The sequence below is a fragment of the Tyto alba genome, unplaced genomic scaffold (genome assembly GCF_018691265.1).
Source record: "Tyto alba isolate M040663 unplaced genomic scaffold, T.alba_DEE_v4.0 Super-Scaffold_8, whole genome shotgun sequence".
NCBI classification, from domain to species: domain Eukaryota; kingdom Metazoa; phylum Chordata; class Aves; order Strigiformes; family Tytonidae; genus Tyto; species Tyto alba.
The window spans coordinates 20598829-20623015 of record NW_024881329.1 but is presented as its reverse complement, the minus strand read 5'-3'; the positions used below and the strand labels follow the sequence as shown (position 1 = coordinate 20623015).

General features: G+C 47.7%; 1 protein-coding gene across 2 annotated transcripts in view; it reads right to left on the bottom strand.

The window, feature by feature from the left end:
• The window catches only part of IGHMBP2 (immunoglobulin mu DNA binding protein 2), a 41151-nt gene that overhangs the window by 10009 nt on the left and 6955 nt on the right, over positions 1-24187 (bottom strand). For both annotated transcript variants that reach the window (XM_032993142.2, XM_042784535.1), the window contains exons 5-9: positions 19901-20064; positions 19320-19520; positions 15092-15239; positions 12574-12748; positions 2513-2695 (exon numbers count right to left, since the gene is read on the bottom strand). In XM_032993142.2, coding sequence (XP_032849033.2) covers positions 2513-2695; positions 12574-12748; positions 15092-15239; positions 19320-19520; positions 19901-20064 — 871 coding nt within the window. The remainder of the gene's footprint in view (positions 1-2512; positions 2696-12573; positions 12749-15091; positions 15240-19319; positions 19521-19900; positions 20065-24187) is intronic.

Here is a 24187-nt window from a genome sequence, read left to right as displayed (position 1 = left end):
TATTGCATGGCAAGGGTACAGTGTGTGGGTGTTAGTGTCTCGCTTAAATGGCCTTGAACAGGAACGATATGCAGACCTAGGGAGATGTGGCAGCTGCTCTCTGTTTTTTATGGTGCTGAGAGGGAGAAGGAGTGCCTGAAGTATTACCAGAGATTTGACAGCAGTGCTGTCAGGCAAGAAAAGAAAGCGCAGCACAAAGAACCACAGAGGAACTGGGGTTTCACATAATTTCTACATCTAAAGCTGCTGCATTAAACAAAAAAAGTATTAATAAACCATATTTTAATACCCAAGGAAGTTGATGGATGAATTCACAGCCTAAGAAGAAGAGGGGCAATGGAAGGCAGGGATGGAAAGCCTGGAGATGGCAGGAGTGCTCTGGAACAACGACATGTTACTGTATATCAAGTACAAATCACGGAGAGCTGTGACTCCAGAGAGTCTGCAATAAACAAGGCAGATGGCAAGCCATCAAAAAGGAGGGTTACCTCCAAATGACAGGCAGGAAAGGGAGGGTAAAAGCAGTTTCCAGTTCAAGACAAGCCCCCAGCTGCAGCCTCTCCTTCCCAGGACTCCCAGCACTGCTCCTCTGCATTGGTATGCCACCGACTGCCCTCGCTTCCTGTGGACGTTACTTACTCCATTGACAACAAAAGTCTCCTCTCCTGACTGAAATTCATTTTTCTTCTGTCTGAAGCTATTGCTGTTGTAATGCATGGCTGGGAAGGTACAGAAATCTGTGCAGCTATGACAGGGCGCCAAAGCTCCTGCAAAAGAGCCTGGGATGCACCTTCTCCAGTCCTACGGCCAAGCAGAGCCCAAGGGAAGAGCCTTTCCCCCAGCTTTGGGGACTGGCTGCCTCAGACCAGCGACTGGACCCAAACGAAGGCACAAGGTATCTTCCCCATTTCCAAGGACCGCAAAGACCAGCAACCAGCGTTACTTTCCACGATCTTCTCTGGAACAGGGGCACCTCCAGTTCCCCGTTGGATTGTTTCCTCCCCTGTGGAGGGTACAACAGGTTTATCTCCCCCTCTTTGTAACATCAAACCAAACAGGCTTCCCATCTCCTTTATACCTGCCCTGCTTACTGTCCTACCACTGTCCATGTTTGTGCAGATGAAAGACTGAGCAAAAGCCAAGTTCTCTGTGTAGATAATCCCCATTCTTTGCCTACTCACAGTGGCCATGGAAAGCCCTTGCAGCACCTCTCAGTGCCAGGAAAAGTCTCGACCCCAGGAATGTCGCTTCAGAGGAGTAATTATCCACATAAATCTTTCAAGTGAGAGAAGAATTCATGCTCTTCTAAGGCAGTGAGATTGCAGCAGAACTGGCTATTTCCTTGGAGAAAAGCTGTCCAGTGCCTTCAGGATGAAGGGGAAAGGCACTTCTCCCACCTGCCACAAACTAGCCCAAGCTGCATAGATGGATTTTTGTTCCTGGAGAGATTCTTGGTCTGTGATGACAAACCAGGTTGTCCCTGCAGCCAGACACTGGACTCAGGCTCGAGGCACTGCCCTAGGGCATGCAGGCACCCTGTGCTTTGCCTGGGAGGACGTGATCCCAGCTGGGTCCCAGCACATGCAACCGAGGGGCATTCTGGCTTCTGAGCATCTTCTAGGTCTCACACTACTGGAGGGGTTCCCCCACACTCCCCATCAGCAAGGGGGTGTTAGTCCAAAATAAAGTGCTAAAGGAAGGGACACCTGATGCTGTACTTAGATAAAAACTGACAGCAGACACAGCTGGTGATTCTCAAACCATCTTCTCACAGACTGAGTCACAAATTTTGTATGTGAAAAGTACTGCTTGCAGCCTCCCTGACATAATTCTGGAGACGTGTGGGGACTTCTGATGTGCTTCGTCACCCATTTCAGAAGGAAGGGAGATTTGGGAAGAAGGTTTTGCTCCCTTGGAAATACTCTGCCCCTGAAAAGATACTGCAGGAAACCAAAGTGTCCTTTTCTGAGAAAAGATGGTGCTGCAGAAATCTCTAACAGATCACAGACCAAGCATTCCCAAGTGCCTCCAATGTCAGAGCAGAAGTTGGTGAGGAAATATGAAGTCGTTTGGACCAAGTCTGATGTCGATGGGACCAGTGGTGGGACACACACTGGCCCTCATAATGTGGAAACACAATAAAAGACTGATGCCTGGTCTTACTTTCAACAAGAGCCTGAGATAGAGAAACTGCTTGGGGTATGCTCACTGCATGTCAGGCCTTCACATCTTCTCTCCAGGTGCAACAGGATTTTATTTCATTGCTTATCATATCAAAGGAAGAAACAGAAGATAACTCTGCACGACTTCTTGTTCCATAGGAAAAAAAGACAAACCACCCTCCACCCTCCTCCAATTAGTGTTTCCTTGATGAAGTAAAGGATGAAACGGAAATGCTGTCACAGGGCCAGGAGGAATGGAAAACTGCATCATTGGGAAGGGACAAACCCTGCATGCGGTGGGATGAAAAAGGCATCTCTGCTCAGATAGCAGTGAAGGGCACGTCACTTACTTGAGCAAATGCTGGGCTACTGATGGGTGAGCAGTGAGCCGGCCGCTGTACATCTCCAAGGACGCCCACTGCATGATGGCCTGGTGCATTCGGTACTGCACCGTCAGCATCTTCACAATCTTCTCCCCGTACCTCTCGATGAGACGCTCCATCAGGCTGAGTGAAAGGCCCTTGGCAGCAGCCCTGCGTGGGAGAAACAAGTCACAAGTGGAGCCTGGATGTCTGTTCTGAAGCAATGACCTGAGGTCCAGATGTAACCCCCTTCGGACTAAAGGCTCGACCAGCGCCTCGCTGCAGGCGCAGCCCCGGCAGTGCTGCAGCTGGAGCAGAACGCAGCGCTGCCCAGTGCTCGGGGGGTTAAGGAGCAGTGCAGTGGGAGCACCCGCAGTACCTGCTCTGGACCCTGCTGAGCACCCTCATGTTGGGATGGACTCACCTCCCTGCCCTTCCCGCTCTGTTTCACTTGGATACCAACAGGCGGTGGGTGGAAAGGGAGCAGGAGAAGGCTGCAGGGCCTCAAGCGTCATCTTTCAGCGTAAGTTCTCCAACAAGGTGAAGACCTCCAGGGACAGACTTCTGCCTTGCACAGAGATCAGGTCAGCTTGAACACACCAGGGTGGAGAGAGGCCTGCTTCCCTTTCCCGGGGGGAATGCCTAAGGGTGCTGCCACTGTAACGTGAGAGATGCAAATGGTATCCGCTATCGCCACCTGCACAGCCCCTTCTCACAGCCAGGTCTGCTCAGTGTGGTTGGAATAAGGTGGGTGAGGATGCCCAAGATCTTCACTGAGGGAAACCATTCCTGAACAAAAACCTCTTAACCTCTTAGCTCATCCCACCAACAACCATATTCATGCTGCTCATAACAAACTCTAGATACTGCATCTGTCAGTGCGACGTTACACTCGCGTTACTGCAAGCTCAGCAGCGGCATCAGAATCACCTAGTGCATTAGTATCAGAGCTGGACCCCAAATCTTGAAACGCTTGATGTCAACACAGCCAGACCTTGCTAATGCTTCACTGAGACACGTGCCGCTCAAGCATTCTCATTACTCCTTGGCCACTCACCCCAGACTAATGCACTAATGCATTTCAGCACTGATTGCTTTATTACCCATTAAGAAAACCAACACTCCATTACTTCTGGCAAAGGTCCCATGCTTATATCTGTGACACAAATTAATAAAGCTCCTAATGAAATAAATCTTTCAGAAGCCTAATTGCTTTTTCTTTGCTGTACAGAAAGGACTTGTTAAAGCATCACCTAACGGTACCGTCTGAGGAAGAAGGACAAAAATCGTTGTACTCTGATTTTGTGTTTTGAGAGTTTCAGCACATATAGAGTTTTTTCATGCTGTGCGTCCAGCGCCTTGTACAATACTGTGGTTCATGGTGAGGGGTTCTGGCTGCTACCAGAATACAATGAACAAGCACAAAGATGATGAAATGATGACAGAGAACATCTCAGGAAAATTATTTCCGTCAAGGCTAAGGGGCACAGCACGCATCCAATTACTGCCGTGGGAAGCATTACATTACTACATGGCACCACAGCAAGCTTCTTGTTTGCTGTACTGGCCAGCCCTGTCATGTTAACCCCAGGGCACTTGGTAAATATAACAAGAGACTGCAAATTCACTGAAATGGCAGAGGAGAAAATTGAGGGTAGATCTTTCCGAGATGTCAAGTTTCATCAGCCCTCCTTCTTGTTAAATCACAGAATGTAGCACACGGGGAAAAAAACAGGTCATAAACTCTGAATGGATGCAACTGCAGGACTTCAGAGACAGCACTGCTTTTTCAAAGGCTGTTGTAGCGTTAACGAGCGTTGAACAACACACACCGGCGCAGAAGCCAGGAGGAGAGTTGCCAGGTTTGCAATAAGGACATTGTGCTTTATGCAACAGAGGTTTCCAGCTGCGCCGCACATTTTGCTGCTGATCGTGACCTGCACTGAGGTTGGCCATGAAGCCTGCACAGCTTCCCGGCCCCAGCGCTGCTGCTGCTGCCCTGGCACAGGTGAACTTACAGAGGCCCTTACGCTCCCAGCTGAGAGCGTGGGATGAAAGCCAGGGGTGGGTGAAAAGCAGTCTGTCAGAAGCGGGCTGGGTTTTCGGGAGGGGAAGGGGATTAGGTGGCATGAGGGGAAGGAGCAGGGCATAGGGCTGGGGAGCTCATGCCAGTTACCAGAAATTAGCTTTTCTCCTTCCAGGCTCACAACTGCCTGCAAAGGCACTGACAAGCTGATCCTCCCAGCTCTGCTCTGCCCCGTGGGGCATGCTAAAAGGCAGCGCCGATCTCCTGGACAAGTAGGAGGGGAAGCAGTTTTAACAGAGCTGGCTGCCCTCAGGTGCGGGCAGCTACCTGACATAGCCATTCCCTTGGGAACAGCCCTTCCTCCTGCGTGACTGGGGAATCCAGGCACTCAGAGCCCACCTCTCACCTGGTCTTTGCCTAGAGCGTGACCACGATCACCAAGATAAAAATGCTTCTGGTTCCTTCCACCAGCCACCTCCTCCTGACAGGCAAATGGCAAACCCAGCCAGATATTGAGTCACCCCCAGGTGCTGTGGCTCTCAGGGCCGAGAGGGCACCAGGAGGCTTTAACGGCCCTGCCCAGCCTCACCTGGGACCCACAACCCCGGCCCACGGGCCCTATTTAAGCTCAGCACTGGCCCTTCAGCCCCTGCCTGAGTTATGGCCTAGCTCTGGCTCCTGCATGGAGAGATCTACAGACCGTGGACCTATGCTGCAAGTTGCTTTGATCCTGTCTAGCTGTATCTTCTAGACAGATCCTGGACCCACATTACGGCTCTGTTTCTCACCCACCTCCTGACAGGACCCCCTGGACCCGGTTCACAGCTTGCTGGAGCTGTTGATGAACCCAGTTGCCAGCCCCTGGCTCTGCCCATTGTGCTCAGACCCCATGGGACTGTGTCCTGCTGCTGCTCCTGTCCTTCGCTGGGGCCAGACGCTGACTGTGGTGGTCACATCAGGCACCGCAAGTGAGGCCTGAGGGACACCGAAATAGGAGGCTCTCAAAGTCTTAAGGGATGCAGTAGGCTTAGCCCTACCAACCAAAGGTACCTCTCATTTGCTTTTGTCCTTTACTCCCCCCGCTTCTTGGCTCACAAATTCTTGCAAATTTAAGAGCAAGCCTAAATCTGATTTTCATGCAGAACTGGCAGGAAAACCCTGGTGTTTTTTACCAACAAATATTCATAGAATCATACGAATTCTGAAGTATTTCTTGTAATGATATACACTAAAGCATGGGGGAGGCATTAAGCCTCACAGCAAGCCTCAGAAATAGTGCTTTTCTTTACACTAACAGCACAGTTTCCACTGCAGGGATCTACATGAGGTTGTATGTTGAATTAATAATGAGGATATTAAACTGCTTGTGAATTTTTCACCTGTTCATAAATTTCCTATTATTTTACCGCTCAATTAATTTCTACAGTGGTTGATTTCTATGCCAACAAAATCATAAGAGCACTGAGCAGAACTTTAAGTATCAATTGCTTTAGAGAAATTAAATTGGGATAGGAGGTTGGACAGACAGAATCATGCATGAGATGCTCAGGTGTATCTACTTTAAAGTACCTAAAGTAAAGCTAGGAAAGCTAATATTACTGAAATAAGCCCCCAGCAGCCAGTAGTTGCTGCTAACTTGGTTTTTGCCTTGCTTCACTCGGTAGGAAAAGGCTGCACTTGGTTCAAATGCACCTTCCCAGGGAGGTGGGGGGGTACCAGGAGAGGTCTCCGGGAGGGAGGATGAGGCCCTGCTGCTCTTTTCAGGCAGGGCTTCCTCCTCCAGCTCTTGGAAGAAATGCTGCATGTGAATGGCGATAGCTGCAGCCAAGCAGAACCAACTATTTCATAGGCTTTTGTGCCCACCATGGTGTGAAATATCCTTTACGGGCCGGGTGTGAGGAGTCACCTTGCCATGTGGATGTGGATGTCAACGCTGACCACTACTAGGGGGAACAAAAGGGAAGTGTTTCCCACAGAGGGATGGAGCTGTGCCTTCTGTCATTTATAGCTTTTCTTATTCATCCTCTGGATGGCTGGTGTCCTCCCTAAGAGACAGAAGATGATGTTGGTGTGACTTTGATCTCTGCTGTACAACACCAAATTCAGACAGCGAAGTCTGGAGAAGGATGTCACTGTTTTCCTACCTGAAGAACTCTGCATTAAGCTCTTGGATGGCAAACCCAGGCTTTAATCCTTGCAAATACGATGGAGGAGGGTAGTTTGTTCTTTCTGGCTGTGGATGTTACCAGAGAAAACCTGACACTTGCTCTGCAGTGACAAAGCAAAGGAAATCCATTTGGACCTGATGTGCAAATCCGGAAACTACTGAGCATGGGGGACTAGCACATGGAGTTGGGATGGTGGAGACGTCCAGACTGACTGCTAACAAACAAGACGGCAAAATATTCCGTGCTTGCCTAAGAAACCAGTTGAGAGCAAGAGGTCTGATAAGTGTCTGAAGATATCTGAAGAGTGTAAAAACAAATTAATAAATCAAAGCCCTGATGTGGAGACAAATTAATTAGGATGTCAGAAAAGGATGGAATGAGGACTAAAATGAAAACAAGGAAAACAAATGTTCCTGTCAGACAGCAGAAAGCGTCTTGGCATTGAGATGCCCCCTGGGACCAGGCCAAAACCCAGCAGGAGGCTTGAAGCTGATGTCCGTGAGCTTTGGAGAGGGCTGCTGAGAGAGGAACAGCAGGGGACTGGCATTTGCCATTGCTGGGAGGTCTTGCAGAAGAAATACATCCAGCACGGACAAGATGTAGGTGAATGTACTAAGGTGTGTCTGGGGATGCCCTCTGCATCCTGAGATAATTCCAGCTATGTCAAAAAGCAAGAAAGAGGAGCACCCTTCAGACTGGGCACCAAAACTCCCTTTGCCTTGAGAAAAAAGCCTGATGATACTAACTGATAAATGCTGAATCCATGGGGGAAAAAGCAGGTAACAAGAAGGCAGTTCTACCAGACAGGCCCCGGCTCCCCGAGCTGAGCAGAAGCTGTGTGGAAGCCTAGCTGTCTGCTCACATTGCAGTATGGCTCCTACAAAGCATCAAAGTATTCTTGTTGAAGCAGGAAGCTGCTGTTAAACAGCACTGACTTCACATCCCGTAGTAACAGACGATCCTTCTGGCAGCCCAGATTCATCCCAGCTAACTTTAGACCCTTCTCTGAGACCCTGAAAATAGGAGTCCACCCACTTCAGGTCTGCTGTCATCAATGGAGGAGAAGGGGAAGGTAGGCGGAAGGGTTTGAGTCTTCTGCATGAATCATCCCTGGAAATAGCTTATCATTTTCCATTAACCAAAGAGGAGACAGCAGGTGATTCGGTGCCTTAATTAGATCTCTGGAAATACCTAACAAGATGGAGTTAGAAGGAATCTGCCTTTGTGTGGCATTTCATAGCCTGCAGGGACTGTGAAAAGTGCAAAGCCGTGCTCTCCAGAGTCTGCTTTATTTGCATCCGGCAGGGGGACAGTGCTGTAAAGATGAAAGCTGTGTTATGGGCCTTGTTCAATGCAGCAAATGCTTTTACCCGGGCAGCAATTAAAAACAAGGCCAGAGTGTGGATCTGTAAGGAAAAGAGCTAATAATTTTAAAAGGCATTTATCTGAAAAGTAATTGGATTTCTCAAAATAAGTTGTTCTAACTGATCAAAATTTGTTAGCTTTTGCATTTAATTAGGAGGCTATTGAGTCAAACTGTCAGCTGCTGTAGCTGGACCTCCCTGTGCATCTTTTCCAGAACAGGCTGGCTGGGGAGTTTCACTAAACAAGAAAGAAACTCTTTTCTTTCATCATTAGGCAGTTTTTGCTTTGTACCAGGATAACACGTGTCATCCCATGTATTTTCTACATGACCAATACTCTGCATTGTGCTATTTAAACCCTTTGCAGATTCAACGTTTCCTGTATGATATGGGATGAAATGGGGTGAGTAATCATTCTTCCCCCTTCATGCTGTTTATTCAAATCGTAACAGGGACCATTTCTCATTATATACACCCTGTGTAACACATCAGGATACTAGCTAGAGTTTTCCAGTGCTAAACTAACGTACTTTAATAACAAATGTAAAAAGCTGGCTTTTCTCTGGTGACCTCCTGTGTGGCTTCTCTTCTAGCCACCACTCTGGTTGAGTTCATATGGTGGCTTTCCCCTGACTGCAGGAACAAACTCAGGTCTTGGCTTTGGTATCTATTTCTTTGGAGCTGAAGACCTCCCAGACATTCGTACTTTGATGGATTTGCTTCACGTTAGCTAATAGGTTTCAAGAGTTACTCGGGGAACTGAAAGACTGCCGGCTGGCACAGGCAGCAGCATCGTAGCACTTTGCCTTTTGGGCTAAACCAGAGAGACCTGCCTGGAGAGCTGCAGCATTTGAGAGCACAGCCCATAATTCTTCCAAATAAGCTGAAGTCTGCTTGGCTTTTTGCACTTTGTCTTCCAAAAGGCAGCTGTCTGCGAGGCTGAGCTCTGGTGACTGGTGGCCGACCACCACTGGGGTCACGGACCTGCTGATGCCTCGAGCAATATATTTTGTTTAATGTAGCAAGCTTTTCAGATCATAATTTACTGGTAAGCCAGGCTGAGATATAAATCTGTTAACACTATTGATTCAGACACACATTCTCTCTGCCCTATTTTATTTTAAATCTGTTGAACTTTAGGAAGGGCATAGAGTGACACAGTGTTTAAACATCCCTACGGTTTCTCGTCCAAAAGGGATTACCCCACAAGAGGTGGGAGCTGACCTAACAGCTGACTTGCCTGCACAGTTGGTAACCCTGACAAGGTTGAAGAGCCAGAAGATCTGGCTTCTACCCACACTCTCTTAATTTTACAACGACCAGTTCTCTCTGCAGCTGGGATTTTAAAAACATGGAAAGAAAACATGCAAAATGCACAACAAAACTGTCAAGCTGCTCTTGAAGAAAAACAATGGGAACAGCAAGGACAAAAAGCTTGGTCCAAGTCATACCCATAGGATCTAAGGAGCAAAACAGTGTTTCTGATGGAGAAAGAGGACATTATGATCAGCTGTGACCACAGGAGAGATGTAAAACTAGTGGCAGCTTTCCACAGCAAAGCCAAATGAACTCAAGACTGAGGGAGAGAAAAGCACAGCTCCTCAAGCAGGACCAGGAGGTGATCCAGGAGATCTGCAGCAGATGGGTCCTACCAGTGAGGAGCTTTTTGCTGTTGGCTCCAGGACACAGTACCAGCAAAGGCTCCTGGCATCAGCCATCGTGACAGAGCAGAAGCAAGCAGCTGGGCAGGTGGTATAATGTTTTTGGAGCTCTTCTGAAGAAAATCTGTTTCATTTCAAAGAGGGGCCAAAACTGACATTAGTTGAGCGTTAGACCCGTTCACCCATAGTAACAGAGTTGTTTTTTCTACTATGTTTTGCCCTTCATCTGACAGCCTTGGGGAAAAATAAGTCTTTAGGCTCTATTCCTGGGCCTGAGCATCCCTGTCTGCCTCACTGGCACATAGTTCCTGCCTGGGGACCACTGTGACTGATTGGTGAGCATTTTCATCCACCTAAAGCTTCTGATCTTGTAAATCAGCAATGCTGTGGCAGGAGCCCAAGATATGAGCAAGTGCACTTCCAGCCTTGGCTAGCCAGGTGGCTTCTGCATAGAGGTGAAATTATCTACTCCCAATTTACAGAGGGGGAAAACCTAGGCACAGAGACACAGCCTGCAAACTCACGGTAAATAAACAGAGAGACGAGAAGGGTAGGGGGGTCTGGACTGGTGTTTTGCAGTTCACCAGCCTAGACATGTCCACCAGACAGTGGAGGAGCGCGCTTATCACCTGCTAAGATCTGCAAAACAACAAGCATTGGTCCATCTGATAACAGCAGAATGATACAGAGCCTTAACGTTATTTGTGCCATCTCTTAGCCACCTGCTGGGAGCCGCTGCCTCTCTTGGATTTTTCATTTCCCTTCTTCAAAATTCAAGTGAGATTATAGATATGTATCTTGCTCATTATTTTTTGGAAGCAGGAGAGAGTGTTTGATGTCAACCCGGTTTCTCTGCTTCTGTACAATGACGGTTCAGTAGTTCCAGAGCTAGATAAACATGTGCACATTTATATTTTAAACTACCTAAAGGCTCCCCAGTACTATTTGGACTATTCCCCTTGAAGCACAGGCAATTTATGCTAGCCACAGATCTTTTCCACAAACTCATTGTTCTTAATACACGTGTTGTAGGTATTGTGAGGTTTTATAATCACTGTGGTGTGTGTGATAATGCAGCATCTTGGTGGGCCAACTCCCAAATTAATACATTAAACAAAAAAATGTGGAACCACAGAAGCAGAATTTAATAAAGAGAAGACAAGACTTGGATTAAACTGGGTATGAGCCTGAATTCACTCTCCAGAGCGTGCAGTCAGCAAAGAGGAGGTAAACCAGGCCATTCTTGCCAGGGTCAAGGAAACCTCATGTAGAAAAACAGATCATCTTTCTTAAAAACAAACATTTTGAAGTTTATACATAAATAGTGGCCAGTGAAAACAGAACTTGTGCCTCTGTTTTGTTCACCTTCTATTTGCTTACCATTTTACTACTTTGAATGGCTGATGTGATTGTTTTAAACTGTTTTTTGAATAACTTTTCTAACCACTCTGAAAATTACTTTGCATAACAAAGAGAAAACAAAGAATTCAAACACAGTGTTGCTAAGCAAGTGGAATCGGAAAAATATCTCTGTTGATGACATGACTCTCAGGAAAAAACATCTGTCAATATATACACAATTTTGTGTAATCCAATAGTAGTACATAGCGTAAGTACTCCTCACTAAAGAGCAAGACCAAAGCAAACAACGCAAGCTCAATGTATTGAATTCTTTGGAGCTGAGGTGTGTTTTGGGTGAGTGATGGAAGGATGCGGACGAGCAGACAGAAAGCAACCATCAATCCCCCAGCAGTACCAGCCAGGACAGCGCCCTCTGAATTCGTGCTGTTTATCTGCTGTGAATCTCGGCAGCACGTGCCCCTTGCAGAGGCCACGGCAGTGAGAGGGAAGGGCCCCGTGTTGTTACCAAAGCTTTTTGAGCAGAGCTCTTTCCATGATGCTGCAGAGATGCCTCTGACATCCCCTGTGGGACAGATCTCCCTGAACCACAGTTTGGCGTGAGTTTCTGCCCATTCTTCCTGCCTCACTGCGCTCACCCTCCTTGTCTGCCCTGCTTTTCTGCAGAGGATCCTCTCCGTTGTGGGTACACAACTCCCAAGTAAATGTGGGACAAGGGCAGAAGGCGATCTCAGAGAAGGCTGGGACTCTAACTGCTGGGTCATGTCCCTGATGCAGCTTAAAGGACCTCTCCAAATGAGCACAGCAGTGTTTCGAAGGCAGACAGCTTCCTGTCTCTCTCTGAGCAATTTCTCCCACTGCGAAGGGCCAGGGCCTGGTACAGAATCACCTTCTGTTTCTGAGGTTTGCTTTAGCAGCTCTACCAAGGTAACTCACCTAGGGTTCTTCCTACAAAACTTGGTCCAGCGTGCAGGGTCCTGCAGGTCATATCTCTGCTCCCTCATGGACGAGAGCCTCAAAGGCAAGGGGCACACACCCCTGAGAGCTCCCAGCAGCTCCAGAGGCAGCTGAAGGCTGCCCGTTGGATTACTCTTCCTGTCTGCAAACTCAAACCCCTTGCAAGCCCTGGAGCAGCTGCCCAGCAGGCACTCATCAGCACAGAAGGCGACTCTCCAGCGCCCTGCTGCCTACACACGCTTTGCTATGATGTGGCTCAGTCAGCAGCAGGTAAAACGACCAACTGTCACAGCCCCGTGCGATAAGAAAGCCTGCTCACACAGAGCTGTGTTAAACCTTAAGCAGTAAAGCTATCAGTAAAACAGGTCTGGTGTAACTCTGACAGCGTGACCAAACCCAACTCACGGGGGATACCAATAATCCACATTAACGAACTGTCTTGACATGTGAGGCACTCAGAAGCATTTGGCTGCATAAGAAACAGGAGGACCTGGGACAACAAACCGCTCCTTACTTGTGAGAGATGATGGTGGGGGGAAGCTGTTTGTGATCCCCGGCCAGGATGCACTTTGGAGCCTTCAGCAGAGGTATCCAGCAACTGGCTTCCAGGGCCTGAGCACACTCATCTATCACCACGAGATCAAAGTGATTTTCAGGGAGCAGCTTCAGTGGGCCATCAGAGGAAGCACCTAATTAAAGGAGAAGGTGCACAGCTTAGCAGGGGAGCACAGAAGAGCAAGCAACCTGTTTCTAAAACAAACCACACATACTTTAATTGTGATTGAGGGAAGCAGGTAAAACAATGTTTCTTCACAGAGGCTTAGAAATTCAGCTCTGTAGTCCATGCCAAATATGTATACATTTATACGTATATGTCAGAAATAGTTTTGCCAATTTCTGTTTGTCCTTTTTGCCCTGGCATCTGGGCCCAAAAGCTTCCAAGTGCCTTTGAAAACAAGCGAAGCCCAGATGACAAACAGAACAATATGCTCGAATACTTCACTCGGAGCAGGAGCGGAGCAAAAGCACTAGTGAACACCCACTTCCCTTCTGCCCTCAAATGCAAGCAAAACTTCACACCAACCAAAAACTGAAAGGATGATGGCCCTGACATTCACCGTGCCTGATACGCCGAGGGACACCCCAAGAGGGAGAGATCAGTTGAGACCCTGACTCCTCTGCCCTGCTACCCCGGCTGTGCTGCTCAGTCCTTCCTCGTGGCAGCCGGAGAGGGGAAAGCACAGGAGGCTGTAAGCAGGCAGCCATGGCAAGGGCTGTTTTTTTACATCAGACATCCATTTGTAATGTGAAACAAATAACCCTTACACACGTCCTTCTATAATGCAGGCATGAACCAATATTGATCCTCGCATTGATCAGAATGGTGAATTTGAGAGGCATCAAAAATATCGCTGCAGTTCAAAAGAAAACGGGATGTGAAAGGACAAGAGGAGGATTAAGAAGCCAGCATGCCAGACATGGAGAATTTTATTCATGGCGTTCACAGAAATGTTTTTTCAAAAGTTCCTGTGCTATTGCAGTGTAGCTCTGAAAGGAGCTCTGATTAGGGCTGATTTTGCTTTGCCGCTGTAAATCCTGCTGCCTCTACAGCTTTGCATCAGTTCAGATGTCACAGTCTGTCAACTGAGACACTGTGTTTTCCTTTAAAAACGTTTTTTCCAGCCTATACGAATCCACTCTGGTAACAAGGGGCTTAGAGTTGGAACTTGACTTTTGCAATTTTGCCATGCTGAAGGTGAAAGGAAAAGAAATAAGTGGAAAGGTTATTTCTATCTAAAAAAGGCTGTACCAACGTGGTACACAGCTGTGCAGATGGTTTTCTTCCCTTGCAGCTTGACTTGAGTTTATCGAACTTCCATTAACTAAAGGTCACTGGTGTCCCTGTGTGTTGCCATGATTAAATTCTCTCTCTGCTGAACCTAGCAACAGAGCAGTTTGGCTTGCATAAACAGTAATTCCCATCAAACTATGTGGTTTCAGACAAATACCAAGGTTGCTTAACTGAGGAAAATACAAACTCCAAACCCCTTGTTTGTCCACCACCTTTTGCTGAAGCAGAATTGCACACACTGCTACAATGGCTAGCAAGCCCCAGAGTCCCAGGAGAGAATCACATCTGATCAACACAATGGTCAGCACAAAATACCAGTTTTACTGAAAAAAGGAAACCTCCCCCTGTTTTTTCAGGCAAAGTTAAAAGTGGGAGGCCAATTCCCAGCAAATAATGCACTGGAAGGATTTACCTTTCCTTTAACCTTCATACTAGTAACTTGTGAATGCCCCATGAGGTTCTTTTGTGTGACCTAAAATTATTGGTGTTTCCCTCCAGCAAATAATCCCTGAGCAACCAAATCTGAAGATTATAAGTGGGCCCTGGAGTGTTACACATCTGATCTAGAAAAACACTTTAGCACATGTCAAACTTTAATCACTTATGCTCCCCTTCAATCACAAGGGTATTACTTTCCTACTTGTCCATGCAGATGTGCATACCTGTGCTGCCTGACGAATACCTGGAACTGTTCCCTAAATTCCACATTGTTTACACCCCTTGGGTGACTTACAGAACTAACCAAATCCATGCAGACTGAGACCAGGCTATGGAAACATGTGCTGTATTCAATCAGTCGTGGAAATTATCCAAGCAGGAAAGCAATTCCATGTGACTTATGAAATCAATGAGCAGATTGCACACTTCCAACAGCACTTGTTTACTCACTGGAAGCTCAGCTCCTACTCAGAACTAACAAAGATGGGCAATGGTGGCACTTCTAGACTCATATTCTTTGCTAAACAACATCACGTGCCAGAGCGATGTTGTTTAGCAGGGAGAATCCCACCGTGGAGGAGTCTGAGAGCTTGCAGCACACTTGACTGAACTCCCAGGAGCTTGGAGCAGGAAGACTAAGTCTTCCTCCCATCCTGGCAGGATGCTGCATTGCAGGGCATATGGTTTACATGAGTCCTGGTAAGTGAGGTAAAATTCTGCAAAGAAAAAGAGGCTCTCGCACCTGTATTTGTAGCAAGGACAACATTGGCATGGGTAAGGGCTGCAGCCATGGCAGCTTCTTCTCGTTCCTTCAGCTCCTTTCTCAGTGCCTTGATCTCACTGAGAAAATGGCTCCGTTCTCCCTTGTCTTGAGCCTTCTTGGTTTTTGCCTGTAAAATAGAAAAATCAAGATAGACCAAACTGTTTCTAGTCCTATGGATGTGTTCAGCTTCTCAGATAACCAAAAATCCTGGATACAGCATAATCAGCCCCATGAAACCTTGGCTTCTCTTCTCTCTCCCTGCCAGAAAGCCCCTTCCACAATCAGCACTGCTTGAAGCATAAAGAGTATGTCTGTCTATGCGAAAGATGAACTATATCAATCCAACCCCAGGTTCTGAGCATGAAGCAGCAAAATGAGACTATCACTGCCCATCAGACCATCCAGGAGCATCAGGAGTAACACCATCACCCAGGGTCCTAACAGTGATTTCTGAGACTTAGTTGATCCATACTTAAACTCCTCTGGCTATACATTTTTATAGTCTTGATTTGTGAGCATAAAGTGTTGAAGAGTAACTCCCCGTCCTTAAATCCTCTGTTCAGTCCCTCCTGCTCTGCCCTGTACTTTCCCAGTGCCCTAAAGATCAGCAGGGAGGTCAGATGCTTCAGTCCATCTGGCAGCACAGTCTATGCACAAAGCAGGGACTAATGTATAATGGTGATTAGGTTTAATGGGAAGAAGGGTCTTGTGCCTTTGCTGGGTGAGGAACCGGGACTTCCCATCTCATTCTGTTGTTCAGAAGCAGAGACCCCCTGGCTCCAAGTGACCTTGAAGCAGGAGGGCTCCCCAAGTTGACTGCGCCATGTTCAGCCAAAGTATCAGCTTTGCATTTTTAAAAAGGTGTCTCTGAGTTGCTGTAAATGATTCAGAGAAGTATCTAGACAGGGTTATGGCTTTTTTTAGCAATGCCTATTAAATATATCTAACACATCAAATCATCACCACTGGTTGCTAGTGCTTCCCCGGTTACAGACCAGCAGCTACAAGACAACAGCCAAGCTATTGTTCACTGCAAGTCTCCTTGAGAAAGATACCCACGCTCTCAAATGGAAATTTGGATTATTTCCTTGGAAGGAAGGCTGATGACTTGAGAAGGCTAAAAGGTTGCAGACAGAAGCTTTTATAAGCAGCCAGACCAGTAAGACCTGATGGTTCCTATAATCACCCTCTGTATGGATGGATTCTCCAGTGTCTCACATGGTTCAGCTCATATTGCAGCCTTTCCCCTAAGACAGACATTCATGTGTCTCACCCCTCTACTCAGCTACCTGGTTTGGTTCTGCCTGTAGGTACTTAATACCCATGAAACCTCTACATGTCTGTCAAGTGTAGTCAGAGTTGGATGAGGGGCTCAGAAATTACAGGGGAGGGATCACAGACAGATAACATGATCACACAGGCATCTTTTCCTTAGCTTGATCTGAAAAAGACAGGGTGGGTGCCAGTCCTGATATTCGTTAAGCTGAAGGGACAAAGCAGATTAGCATCCGCTTCCTCTCTGCTAGAAACAGAGGAAGGTTAGAGAGCAAAACTGATGGTGCCAGTAGGGCTAAGTTTAATGTCTGCTCTGCCAAAAAAGATCTAGTTAGTAAATGAATAGCACCTGCTCTCTGATGTTGGCTGATGACACTGAGATGCAAATATCCAACTGACTCTCAGCTGGGACAGCAGCTGAGGGAGCAGGGAGCCCAGCCCCGAGGTGCCAGAGCACTGTCAGTCAGCCCCAAGGATGGTGCTTGGCACACTGTAGGCCAGGATCCCACTGACTCCTCGTTAGCACCCTGTGGGTGCCAGCAGGCTCTAATTGTCCTGACCTGCCTCGCTGGGGCCCACCCACCCACACTCACGGGGCTGGGGGCTGCATTTAAGGCCAGACCTTGGTGCTGGCCTGGGCCATAGGGTTTGTGCCCTGAGCCCTGCTTCCTTCCTGGGTCGATCACAGACCTGCCGCATCACTGTGGACCTGCCTGGTGGTCTGGGCTGCTGCCTGACCCTGCTCAACAACACTGGACCCACGCTGCCTTTCCTGCTCAGGTACTGTGGGACTGCACCCTTGTTGGTGCAAAGAGTATCCAGGTGCTGATGTCTTGGAAAGCTTGAACAGGTGAAGGAAGGAGACACAAAGGGGTAGAAAATGTGCAAAGAGAGCATGGATTTATATTACTAGTCTCCTGTGTTTGGTGGTAAAGGGGAAGAGAAGGAGTGAGAAGAGTCAAAATGTGGTGTGGACAAAGAAAGAAATTATTACAGGGGCAAGTAGGGGGCATTGCAGGGGAGAAACTGAGGCAGGATGAGGGAAAGATGGGCCAGGACCTCAGAGGTGAGCTCTCTGCAGCCCAGAGAGAGAAAGAGATGCTGCTGAGTCAGGTGCATTGTCTGTGAAAGACCCGATTGTGGGCAGCTCAAAGCATTGCTATACAAGCTGAACCGCAGCAGTATGTTAGCTCTGGGGTTTTTGTTTGGTATTTCAGGGCAGAACAAGCCTTGGTGGCTACTCCCTATCTCCGGCCACCATGTACCTCTTCCTCTAGGGAAGAAGCAGACACAGACCTTAGTGCTAAAGGCTTTATTTTCTCCCTAATTTCCCTTCTACTGTGGAAAATCAGTAGGGGAAAAAAACAACCTCCTCCCACCTCTCAAAGTGCCTCCCAATGAGAGGAAAGGGAAAATTAGTGACTAGTGAGAAAGATGCAAAATAAATTAAGAATAAAGAAAGTCTCACTGTAGAGCTGTGACTACAACCAGGTCTCCATTCCAGCAGATAAAGTACCTCCTTCAGGAACTCGTCTCTCAGCCACAAGTATGACTTTGCCCAGCTCTCAGAGGCCCTCTCCTTCCCTTACGTTATGTGCAAGAACAACCTGTCTGCCAAATGACTTCCTCAACTGCTCAGCAACAGAAACACTGGATGATGCGTAACCACGTTTGGAAAAACTGAAACTGGTGCCATAGTGGTGGCTGCAGATTAATGCTCATGGAGCTCAAAGCCATGTTTGGTCTGCATAAAAACGTAAACGTGCAGTGCCTTACTGAAGGGCAGGGCAATATACCTGGGCAACTATGACATGAAGATGTTCCCCTGCATCTCTGAGACAGGATCTCTCTTGAGCTGGATATATCTGCAAAATGGCTTCTGGACAATGCTGCCACCAGAAGGGGGAAGGGGGGAAGAAAGTCTTGTTAGTATCAAAACCTATCATCTCAAGTAAAAGAGCTACTTTGTAAATTAAGTTGAGGAAAATTAGGTTGTTAAAGAAGAAATTAAGGATGCATTTTTATAGTGTACTCTGCTTTCAACTTGAGGTGGCTGAGAGTGGGAGGGAGTGTCAGGACAGCCAGACATCTCGTTAGGAAGTGAATTAATGATGTGAATGTTTCTCTCGCTCTCTGGTGAAGCGGATTGCATGAACGATGCCAGACATAATCTGGAGAGCAGGGCACTGCAGCATCTCCCCACGCAGCAGTAATGACTGATTTTTCCACTTCAGTGAGGAATTCAGCTAGGAGTTCTGTCCTCAGCTCCTTCTACAGCAGATAAAGATGAGCACTGGTGGCAGGTCGCTGAGGAGGCTCAGGCAGCCCCTGGTACAGAGGCTCTCTGAGATTCCTCTTCAGGCTGGAAGTTTTCCCAATTCTAAAATTGCCAGGCTTGCATCCCAGTTCCCTTCCTCCAAGGATGGGTTAAATGCCTCCCAAGCGGGGTAAATGGGATTAATTCAGACCACACACATCTCCAGCTGTCACTGTTAGTCCCCTGCACTATGCTGCTTTTCTTTTCTCTCCCTTGAAGTGGCCTGTCAACTGTTGACTGACCAAAAAGGGAGGCTCATGCCCACCAATATTCTACCCCTCCCTATATAGAGTAAGATCCAGGCTGGGAGCATCACTGTGGGCTCATGGTGCCCTGAATCCACAAATACCAGGTTCAGCCAGGGTGTAGGCTGGGTGCCCGCTGCCTGTGGCTCACCTCAGGACTAGTCACTGTGACTTGCCTCTAGCCACTGATTTTGGGGCAACCCAGAGCCCCTGGCTGTAGCGATAGTCTTCTAAGAACACCCAAGAAGTGGCGGAGTTGTTCCTTTGTTTTAGAGACAAAGCAGCTTGCCTGGCTAGCAGATCAGCTTCTGCTAATCCAGAGAGCTGGCACTCAGGTAACCCCCACACGGCATGTTGCAGGGACACGTACAAAGGCCTGGTCGATGTCCTTCCTGATATCTGCCACGATCTCGGCATGGTCGCCACGGGCCAGGACTGCGTCCAGGGAATGCCGCTGGATGGGCTCCAGCAGGCGAGCAGGGTGCCCGAGCCGCAGGACACGGGCTTTGTAGCCAGCCAGCCTTTCCACCAGATTATCCACAGCAACGTTGGAAGGGGCACAGCACAGGACCTGCAAGGGGAGAAACCAAGTGCTTGTTACTGCCAAGGACAGCGAAACACTGCAGCAACAGTGTCTGTGCAGGAAAACACCCAGCAGAGAGGGAGACCAACACGTATCTATTGGGAATAAACCACTGACATCTCCACAGCCTCCAGACACCAACGGCAATTCTCACCTTGCTTTGAAGCACTAGTATAGGGTCTTCAATAAATAGCAAAGCTGAGCTTTACAGCTCCTATTTGCACCTAGCCTTGGTAGGAGAAGCTCCCCAGACTCCGCAGTGTAGCACAGCTGTTACTGGCTCTGCTCCAGCTGCCACAAAGACCAGCAAGTTTGCAAAAATCAACCAAGGCGATTGCTGTTCCTACAGTCCTGTCACCGATACTCACCTTCAGGCCTTGCTGTACAGCTTGCAAGATGATCTCTACCAGTGTTGTGGTCTTCCCTGTGCCAGGTGGTCCATGGACGATGGCAAGCTCCCTCTGCGCCAGTGAGAAGGAGACAGCGTCCCTCTGCGATGCATCCAGCGAGTCATTGTAAAGCTTTAGAGGCTCTGGGGAGAGAGCAGGAGAGTCGCTTCGACCTCAGCCCTAACTTGGGTGCTTGCTGAGAGGCACAAATCCATGAATACAAATAAGCATCTCTCAGTAGCTGGCCCAGATCAGTTTGATAATAACATTCTTGGGGAGAAAGGTACCATCTAGGTGGCTAAAAGAGCACAGACTGGTAGAAGCAAGGCTTGTTACGCCTTCGAAACAAACAGGCTACCCATCCTGCATCCGTGCCTTCCCTCTCCTCTCTCCTACCTTGCTATTTTACAGGAACAAGCATTCAGTTGTGAACACAGCTAGTCTGTACTGACACTTTTCAGCATTTGAAGAGAGATTTACCAGCCAGCACATCAAGCATTTAGGATCTCCCAGGTCTGGAGGGTGCTCTGGGTGTATATTAAAGGTGAGTCAGGTATTTAGTAAACCCTCAATAAAAAGAGGGGAGGAAGTAGTTGATCTTAGGAACGAATCACTCCCATTCCAGTTAACAAACCCAACACAGTGCTCATGAAAAAGCAGCAGAAAAAAATACAGTGTCTGTGAGCAGAAAAGAGCAGTCCTGTATTGTTCAGCAACAACTGAAGGGAAAGGCAGGAAAATGATCCAAACCGGCAATATAAATGATGCAAACCAAAATTAGTTTGAGCTTTAATGATCAGAAAGGAAAAAAGGGAAAAGAATACGTAAATTTCATTACAAGAAAATTGTTTTCACTGCAGAGGACCAAATCCTCACAAGCTGCTTCTTACCTCCCAGATTTATCTAATTTAAACCCATGTTTATGCTCATCCCCCATAATACTGCTGCTAATCTCCTTGTTCATTATGGAAGTTAATTACAGCAGAGATGATGACTCATTACACTGAGGTTTACCGAAAATAATGTTCCCATGAAAGCTTATATAAGACAAATCTCTGGGCATCGTTCCCTGCGGGGCATCATGTGCTTTATCACTAGCTTTGCATAAAGGGCTTGATAAAAAGCATGAAAGTTTCTTCTGGGTTTAGGCAGGTTAACTTGTGTGCAACTCCTGAGTAACCTCTGGCACTGACTTTTGAAGCAGCACAACTAAATGAGGTGTCCAGGTTAAACAAATAACATTTGCTAGAAAGATGCTTGGTGAGGAAGAGAGAAATGGGATTGATGATACTTCTTCCTGTTAACCTGCCTCTTGCTTTATACATAATTTTTGAGTTAATGTGCTAATGACTAAGTGAAGATTAGGAAGCATCCCATGGGCTGGGGGAAAAAAGAAAGACCAGCTTAAAAACTGAAAGGCATTTCCCACAATGAGGAACAGCCGGGACGTAGGAGTCATTGATATTTCCTTGCTCAGGGAATGAGATCAGAAACTGGCTTCTCCACACACATGCACACCCTCTTCCCTTTTAATCACACACTGCCAAAAGCTGCTGTGTGGGCAGGTTGGGAAATGTGCCTCTGTTCTGGGCTGGGCACATCAGTGGTGAGGAGGGGGGCAGAGCCTTTCAAGGGATGCTATGGCTGCTCTAAACTCTTTTTCATCTGCCAGCTGGGCTCTAAGTGGGTTCACCTGAAGAAATGCAGTTTATCCACTCCAGCAGGGCTGGCCCAAGAGCTCTCTATAAGCACTCAGTTTAGGATTTGCACAGATGCTCCCAGAAGATGCCTGTTAACACAGCTCTAGCCCTGTGGCATCAACTCAGCATCGCTGCCTCCTGCTCTGCCCAAGGCCATCCATCTCAGCCCCCCGACGCAGGCCATGGTGAGGTGAATGTAAATCTGCATCCTTGGGCCTGGCAGGGATGGGTCTCGCTGGTGGTCAGGTAATTCAGCCCCTGATGCACAACTCAATTTAGGAGTGTAGCATTGAGAAAAAAAAAATCGCCTTGGCCATCAAGGTCGATCCTCCAACAACATGGCCAGGAACTGAGACGCTTTTCTGCACAATACCAGCAGTTTGAATGAAGAAGTGGGTTGGAGGGTGATATTCAAGTCCAGGAAAGGGGTCTTTGCACCAAACACGGGTGGGAACAGTCCCTTCTGTGAGGAAAAGCTGAAATTCTCCAGAGCTGGAGGCCTTTCTTCTCAATGTACCTTCCAAGGTATGTTCCCCACCATCAGTGTGTACAGGCACCAAGAGTGAACTGGACCCCACGACCAGCTCCTCTATACAACAACCAAACTGCAGCCAAACACTGCTGGACAAAATCCAGGTGAGTAAGCCTGAAACAAGGAACTTTCACTGTTCTCCCTATTAAGCATTTGGCAGCTGAGCTGTCCAGACTGCTTAGTTTTCTCCATAGATCCCAAGGGCCTCTTCATGGCCCCTGTGATGACAAGAGGTATCGCGTGGCAGAGGGACAAGGAGCATTTAAGATTTTTGCAAGTGACTTGTCACGTGCACTGGGCTTGTGCTGAGAAGCCAAAGAAGTTTTGCTAGAAATCACTGGTGCTTCCCTAGTGCTCTGCCTGCTGGGTTGGCTTTTACTGGGGACACCTCTGCCTTTCAACTAGGCTTTTTTTTTTCTTCCTTTCTCTTTTCAAATGTCTTTTTACAGCAATAGGCAGAATTAGATACAAGCCATGCCTTTTGCTCTTCATGTGACCATGTGAGCCAGCCAGTGTCTGGGCATAAAGATGAACACCCCCTCGCTTTTTTCTGGACCACGATTCCAGGAGAGAGCTGGCAGCTATTAGTGAATTGCACAGGGTTATGCCTACAATAAGGCATAACCTTATTTCTAAAAGAAAAGGGAATGTGTCCATCCAGCAAGCAGAGCAATGCTGGCCTCTGCTGGCAAGCAAAGCCTCTCTATGCATTCGCCACGATGTATGGGTGCAGGGGTCCCTGCATACATGCTGTGAGGCAGCAGCTGTGAGCAGGGAAAGGTTTCTTCTAGATTTCTGGTGTGAAAGCTCAAAGCGCTTCTGGGCCATAAGTGCAGGTTATGGTGGAAAAGACAAGCAGAGAATTTCTTATGGGTGGACTTCTGGATTTTGCTTCCCAGAGAGTCTGACAAGAGCAGAAATCCCTTTCAGTTCAGTTTGCCTTTAGAAAGCTTACTCACCCAATTGGTATCTTTCTGGGGGTAACAAGGTGAGGGGTGGAAATGCTTTGTGGTGGGGACCAGTCCCATTCTTAGCTGCAGATCCCATCTAACCAGTGGTGATACCTTCATATGCTGCTTTCAACTGCTCCATAGGTTATTCTTCCCACAGCCTGTCTTTTTGTGTTATGCCAAGGATATTTACCCTGAGTTGCATTCTTAAGTGTTTTGAAAGGACTTGGGCTTTGATGTGCAGTGCTATAGGTAATGCCTCAGCCTATTACACAATCCCAGCAGCTCAGGAGGAGAGATGAAAAGCACAGGTTCAGTGCACGACTTCAGAGAATAAAATCCTGCTGGCCATGCAAGGGGTGTGAGCCTGTGAGAGTGCACTGACATTTTTCATCTCTAGCAGCATTTCAGCTGTGCCCTTCGTGTAAGAGAGACAGCCTCCAACACACCCCTGGCACTCACCATCCCATGGGGAGCCACCAGTCTTCTGAATCAAACCTTAAGCCCCTAGCTGTCCCTCGCAGTTCAAATCCCAAAACACTTCTCAGGTCTGGCCCTGCTCAGCCCTGAGCCCAGACAATTCTGGCTAGACCCAGGGGGGCAACCCAAGAATCTTGCAGTAGCAGTGGTGTGAGATCTCCTCGTGCCTATAAAGACCATGGGTTGAGAAGGCTGGTACAAACTAATTTCAGGCTTCTTAGGGTCAAAAGCCTCTCTTCCTTTCCTATTGCAAATGTCAGTGCCAGCTTTTTCTCTGGACAGGTGTTTATATGGTCTCACTCCTATCTCTGGCTTTCTGGGCTTCTGATTGAAGTGGAACTTATATTGCATCCTGGAATGGCATTAATATAGATGTGTGTCTAGACAGTCAGCTTTGAGATCTACAGAACTTATTAACTCTGAGATTTCTGATGGCTTCGTTTCAAATCAGATAATGGATGGGATGAGACAGACAGAGGGAAGCATCGCCCTGAGAAACCAGGCTAAAAGGTGCTTGGTCATGAAAGGAGATACTGTGTCATGGAGGAGAAGCAGCCTGAAACGCTGTGAGGTTTTTCTATCCTTCCATGTCACAGCACGTACC